This window comes from Annulohypoxylon maeteangense, assembly GCF_022496945.1.
Source record: "Annulohypoxylon maeteangense strain CBS 123835 unplaced genomic scaffold GGS22scaffold_18, whole genome shotgun sequence".
NCBI classification, from domain to species: domain Eukaryota; kingdom Fungi; phylum Ascomycota; class Sordariomycetes; order Xylariales; family Hypoxylaceae; genus Annulohypoxylon; species Annulohypoxylon maeteangense.
In genome coordinates this window covers 65,578-72,407 of record NW_025953265.1, presented here as the reverse complement: position 1 = coordinate 72,407, position 6,830 = coordinate 65,578, and the positions used below count along the sequence as shown (strand labels likewise).

Genomic DNA, 6,830 nt, shown 5'->3' with positions numbered 1-6,830 from the left:
TTGATGAGTTACAGAATCAACATTGAATTGACGCGATGACAAATTAATTGACGCGTAAAGTGCAACAGTCGGTAGGTACCTAAGTCTTAAGGTTTGGCGGGGTAGTGGGGTACTGCCTGCATTTTTAGGTGCGTGTACCCAACGCACTAAATACCAGTATTTAGTTGCAGGCAGGCAGGCAAGCAAGCACCTAAGCAGGCAGCTACAGTACATTGGTAGTTACAAGCTATGATGTTTATTTATACTTAGTACCTACTAGTAACTATAAAAACGAATAATACTCTTAAGTCTTCGAAACTTAAGCTACATATTTTAATAAATGTATAGTTATATATATTTACAAAAGATAACTTCAGGACATTACATAAATAGGTAGTTTTTGCTAGGTACGTTAACAAATATTGAATTATTTTATAAGAATCACATAAGTACCTCCTTACTTATAAAAGTGTCTTATATAGTCCAGTAGGTGACAACTGTTAAAGAAAAGTACTCTCTTCCCACGCCTCGAGATATACATTCTTTAGTTCTATTCTTGACATTTACTAAGTACCTACCCAAGGTACGAAGGTAGTAGTTCAACATGATCAGATGGCTATATCCATTATACTATGAGATAGACTCATGTCTTACCTAGCAGCTATCATTAGAATATCATGAATCTTTTAGGCATCCATTTAATAGGGATTTCTTTTAAAGCAAAGATGGACTATGCCTGAGCTGAGACGATGTCATGTCTATATACGGGAACGAAACATCCCGCCGAAAAGATCCGTTGTGACACGAGCAATGCGGGGGCGGAAAATGGAAAGGTCACGATCGTGCCTACTAGGTAATGCCTACTAGGTACCTAGGTACTGTGTAGTTAGCACCTAAGCAGCCCTGGAGCCTGTAAATTTCCAAGGTTTTAAGGTCCCAGGCTTGTGGCACGACAACGCCAAGTCCTCCAATTAAGATCTCCCTACATTACCTAGTCTTTTTTTTTATTACTGTAGGACGGGTAATTATTTTAGTATTATTTCAGGTATTTTAGAACGTTGAAGTGATCCATTGGTACTACACGGCACAAGATAATGACTTACATATTCTACGGCCCCGGACGGGAACTCCCTTCTTTTTTCTTCGCCGCGACTGTAGATTAGATACCTAGTGCCTGATACTATTAGGTATCTAGCAGCGTATAACAGGAGGAGGCGCTGTTATACCGAAGGAGCCGTAGAGCAAACTGTCACCGCGAGCTGCACGGGGCTCAGGATGGTCATCCTTACATCTCTTTTCTCAATCTCTCTCTGTCTCCCCCGCTCCAATCTCTCCTGGTGTCTTCCTTGCACCTATCCTCATTGAGTTATCTCCATCGATTCCGCCCAACAGAGAGGCGCAGAACCCCGTATTCTTGATCATCTCACCCCGGCACCAGGCCCGGGGTGGCACGGGTGGGTAGCGTAGGCGGAGAAATAGTAGATATCAATCTATCCCAAACTTGGTCCTCCCTTCCTCTATCCCCCACCTTTTTAAACCCTTTTTGATTCTTATGCCGTAGATAATTTTTATCTCCTTCGTACGACGTCAACGTCCCCCCCCCCCCCTTCTTATTTTTATATACCATCCCATCCCGTCCCACCCCGTCCCGTCCCTACTAGGTAATCTTATCGGGTTGCGCTGCGATTGCGATTGCGAGCCCTACTCTGTCCAGCCCAGCACCGGCCGGACCAGGCAACGTAATGAGGCGTACAGTAAGGGCAGTGGGAGGAGCGACGATGATGTGACTTTAGGTCACCGCGGGCCGAACATGTGTTTATTTCCAACATCCTCGCTCCGCGTTGTCCTTCTGTCGTGAGGGGTTATAGCTTACTCTGATTCCACCCCCCCTTTACCCCCATCAGCAATCGTAATGGCGAGAGCGCTGCCCCTTGCAGGATCGTTAAGCCTCTGAGTATGTACCCACATTCGGTACGGAGATCCTTTACGGCTAATCTGGGTATCTTGGATCTAAAAGCGACGATCCGGTAAGACTTCCTTACGTGATCTGGCCGAATTGGCGTTGGACGGCCATGGGTCAATCGTAAACTAGAGGGGTAACGGGCAGGTAGATAATGCAGATAATGGCAGTTGGGTGATGGATGTAATCAGGCAGCTGAATATATCTAGATCCTTACTACTTAGTAAGTCAGCTTATCTGTTTGTGTGTAGGTAGATATGAGTCGACGGTTTCTATCCTCGGCGTTGTTCATGTTAGATAACATTTCAGCAGAGACCCGAGCTTCGCCTTGCATGCTAAGCGATCGGGGCCACCCACATATGGTGCTCCCAGCTCGCGTCTACAGCGTCTGAGCGTCTGAGGCGTCTAAGGTAGCCCCCAAAAGCCACGTGGAACAGCTGTGGTAGAACCGGACACTGTCAGATGCCCACACCAACTACTTACCTACAGTAAGTCTTGCCGTTGCAGGAAATAAGTCGCACGACGGTGAACACGGTCGGGTGATTGGGCGATGCTGGTGTTACTAGCGTTGGAAATGATTCGTGGTGGTGTATGGCTCGGCACTCGGACTGGTCGGCATCCATCCATCAATGGCATCTGTAGCACTTGTGGTGCATTGCTGCTACATCGTACATCTTGCATCGTACTTAATCCAATTTATGTAAGGTCCTACCCGTGGTGCGTGTGCGGGTTACGTATGCAGTCATTCATACCTACTAGGTAGGTATACATGCCCGCATCCAATATCTACATACCTAGTAGTAAGTAGTAGATAGGAGGAGTTAAGTCTGTTGGAGTCGGATGTCTTGGATGTCGTGGATTCGCAAGGTTGACTTGATTGACTTTTCCAAAGGGATAGACCCCAATTCGACCAAATATGGAAAAGGCATGGAAAGAGTTAAAAGGGAGGGGGGGGATTGACTGACACATGTGTTTTCTGTATTCTAGAAAAGAACGAGGGTTACTAAACTAAGGTACCCGTAAACCTTACCTCCTAAGGTTGCTAGGTACCTGACATGTTATTTTTAGTTCAGCATGTACTGTTCATGTACCTAAAAACTGTAAAAGGTATAATAGGTAACCAATCAGAATAGGCAATTCTTCGCCAGTCCGGCATCACCATTCTATCGGTCCGGGAGCCCCACCAAAGCTGAGAGCGGGGCTCTCTTTTCCTTTTTCTTCCTTTTCTTTTCTCCCGAAGGCTGGGTGAGTGGACCCTTTCACCTTTTTCAAAAATAATTCTCATGTTATCTTACTTACCTAGGTACATACTCAAAATATCTAGATGGGATTGATGTACGGGATATTATCCAATTTTCCAATTTTAACCAAGGTCCAACCTATCTGCCTATCTGCCTATCTATAGGGTTGGTAGGGGTTTAAGGGTTACAACTCGTAATGTGTACTTGCTGTATACAGTAACAAGGTGTCAGTTTGGAGTCTGTGATGCGTCACGCACCCACATGATCCTATCAAGGGACAACCACTAGGCTCGCATCTTCGGCCGGCATGTCGATTGGGTTGCAAGCACGCTGCTTGTTCCTGTTCCCTGGGTCTAACTCGGACCTGTCGTTCGACCAAAGTACGCGAGGTGACTGGTTCGGCAGTGTGGTAGTGCTCACGCAGGCACGTTTAACTTGTCTTACTAGTGGTATACTGATGGGGGGGGCTCTTCTCAACCTATCATCGGAAAAGAAGCTGATTCGTCCTGCATCGTACATGCACGTTCACGGTCCCCCTAAATTCCATAGGGTAATTGCCTATGTGCTCCATAGGGGAGGTTGGGTACGGGGTACCCATACCCACGATAATGGATGGGTGGCCTCACTACCTGCGAGGCTGGCGAGGCTACAATACGCTGTGGCGTTTTGGGGGCGATTTTGCGACTACGTTTCAGCATATAATATTAATAAATGTTTCTATCGCAAGCTAGTTTCATGTATTATCCAACTAGTCAGATCGGTCGTCCGTATAATTCAATCTAGGCATATTCAGGTATCTTTAGAACTGTCTAGATGTGCTGAGCTTATCGGATGAGTGATCGCATTGATCTTATACTTGCGCAAGTGTCGAGTCATATGTCGCGATGGAAGTTAGCTATCTTATAAATCTACTCCGAGATGATTAACACATGTCAAATATGTAGTAGTAATCCGAAAATCCCTGGATCGCCACTAATAGTGAGTAAACGCTTAGAAATCAGAAGTTGATTATTCATCTACATGTAGCCGCCATAATATGCACATTTGACATTCGACCTTAACGCGAACCAGATTCTAGAAGATAGTTAATTCTCAGCTAATCAACGTCAATTGAGCCGCTTTCTATCGAGTTTCCATTGCGTAATCAATGTGTATCCTCCCCAGACTTGCAAGTCGTCCTCCGCTCTATGCTCGCTGAGAGTTCTAATCTAGATAGTCTTTTACGGCGCGTCTCCGTGACCAGACGAAGCGCGAAAAGCTGTTTCCTGTTGGTATTGTAGGAGTGAACGATGAGGATCTAAGTCGACCATCGGGCTGTGCCAGGCAGACCACGAGGTCTGACCAAATCCTACCAACTAGGGTAAATCCAGTTTACCCGTCCCTCCAACATTCCAAAACCTAGCTCAGCTAGTTACAGCTTTTGGGAAAGGAAATATGTTAGAAATACATGACCCGGTTGCTGCCTGAGCGTCATTAGTTTGTGGTTGTTGTTACACCTGACCTGCAGGAATGCGTGAAACCAAGAACAGTGCGATAGGAGAAGAGTGCAGCCCCAAAGAAAACAAACCAGAAGGAAACAACACGCAACTCAAGAAAGCAAGGAAATAAGAGCTGGGGGTTTGAGTGCCGAGATCACATAATCCCTTCGAAAAGGAAATCAGCACCCAAACCCCCCTCCCTCTCTCCAAAATTAGATAATTCCCCCAAAAAGAAAAACGCCTGGTATATTCCCAATCGCCCGTGAATGCGTAACCCAAAACCAGAAAATGGGAAAGAAAAATGGAAATGCTTTCGAGCCGGCCTTTTGATCCAGTTACCTCCGCGTCACTTAACGTTTCTCGTGAGATGTTGGTTCGATCCTTGTCGTGACGTTAAGATAGCATGAGTCGGAAACCACATTAACCTCGTCTGTTTTTGTATATCCTCCTAATCCCAATGCAAGATTTGTTCCCTCGCCGACGCTATGCTAAATCAATGAACAGGAGAGAAAAAAAACTGAAAAGTTGAGATGTGTTGAAGGAGAGTGATGGCGTCCAGCCCGTGAAGTTCGAAAAGCCGCGGTTTTGTCGACGGTATGCTAGCAAATATCAGATAAATCTAACTGCCGAAGATGGAAATAGCCGAAAAACGGGGCCCCGTCGCCAATTGACGGTATTAAGATGACATGTCATATTTTATTCCGTGTCCGAGTCTTCGATAACTTGACGTGTGACGTAGTGGCATCCATAGCGATCCGTTCAGTGCCGAATCGTACGACAGGGCGCTTAAAAAAAAAGACCCAATGGCTTCGTTATAGTGCGGGAGGAGCCGACGTTGACATTATGCGGTCATGACCTATGAACAGCAACGATAGCTGAGAGGGCCGACGGGACGGCGACCACCTTTTCGGTTTAGGTCTGAAAGAGTATAGGTATGAGACCCAGTCCTCGAATTCGAACTTTAATAGCGGCGGAGAATGCCACGCACAGCAACCCATTACCGAAGACAACACTCTTCATCGACGGTGGCGGTAAGAGCTATCTCGAGATTGGTTGCTGTAGTATCCCGAATCCGAATATGACTGACTTCCGGCATATGAGCCGTAGCTGCTTGTTTGCGCGTGCTTTTGGCAAGCATATCCCACTAATATCGTACGGGTTGTGACGGAGTGTCCTGACTGACCGTACGCCGGGCAACGGTCGACGGCATGCTGGTAGTAGAGACAGTGGCAGGCAGAGTATCGCTCGATTAATTGGTAACACATGGTCAATGTTTAGGATCTCGAGATGGCAAGAGTGTGAGTCAATGGCTTCAGAACGAAGGCAGGGGGAAGCAATTGTATATATAGGTTGGCGAGGTAAGCGTGGAATCGTGTGGGTAGGCGGTCTCGTGTGTGATGGTCGTGATAAGGGAGTGATCCAGTGTGAATGATATGAGTGTTCAAGATGTGAAGATGTGAAGATGTGAAGCAATGGAAGTCAAGACGGATCGGGAAGCAGTGGCAAAAGGAAATCTTATAAAATAAAAGGTCGACCTAGAGAACACGAAAGGAAAGGACTGGAAAGTGAATGTGTTCAGGTGACTGATGAGTCGACAGGAGTCCTGCTGCGACTTAGGGCGAGAAGAGGCATCGTAGCCTTATAGGGTTTTGCAGCCTGGCCAGGTTGCGCGTGCCTCTTATTGAGGGACAGGGAAGGTACAAGGAAAGGCACCAAGTGACGACAGAAGCTTACTCGAATACCGGCTTGACTAAGTCCGTATCTTGCATGTAACTTACATGCAGGTCAACGGGAGGTAGTCTGAAAAGAAAGAGAGATCCATGATGGGTACATCACCTAGGAAAAGGCGGCGCAGGGGAGGGGTGAAGGGGGGGGCGGCAGCTGCCTTGCCATGATGAGTAAATGCGCAGCCAGCATGTTTAGGTTTACGGGATGTAGGTATGTAGGTAGTTTATGAGAGGGCGAGGGCGAGGGCGAGGGTTAGGAAAAGGTGAAGGTATCCATATTGGAATAGGAAATAAGAAATAAGAATAGGTAGAAATAGGTATAGGCATGGCGGAAAAGACCCGCCGGCCACACTAGCGTAGGCGGGCGATGGAGAGTACCTGGTCTGCGTTCTCTACCTCTGCTTCGTTTTTCAGGCAGTCAGGTGAAGAAGTGACTGAAAGTGGA

The 6,830-nt window shown here is 46.7% G+C and overlaps 1 protein-coding gene across 1 annotated transcript; it reads right to left on the bottom strand.

Moving 5' to 3' along the window:
• Positions 1-4,274: 4,274 nt before the first annotated feature.
• GGS22DRAFT_171546 (uncharacterized protein) lies at positions 4,275-6,587 on the bottom strand. Its single transcript, XM_047962624.1, has one exon. It carries the CDS (start codon positions 5,921-5,923, stop codon positions 5,675-5,677), a length of 249 nt encoding a protein of 82 aa, XP_047815492.1. The 5' UTR covers positions 5,924-6,587; the 3' UTR covers positions 4,275-5,674.
• Between the last annotated feature and the right edge of the window lie 243 nt (positions 6,588-6,830).

What these genes read in the sequence shown, in the direction of transcription:
- GGS22DRAFT_171546 (XM_047962624.1), bottom strand. Translation starts at nt 5,923, where the DNA reads ATGTGTTACCAATTAATCGAGCGATACTCTGCCTGCCACTGTCTCTAC.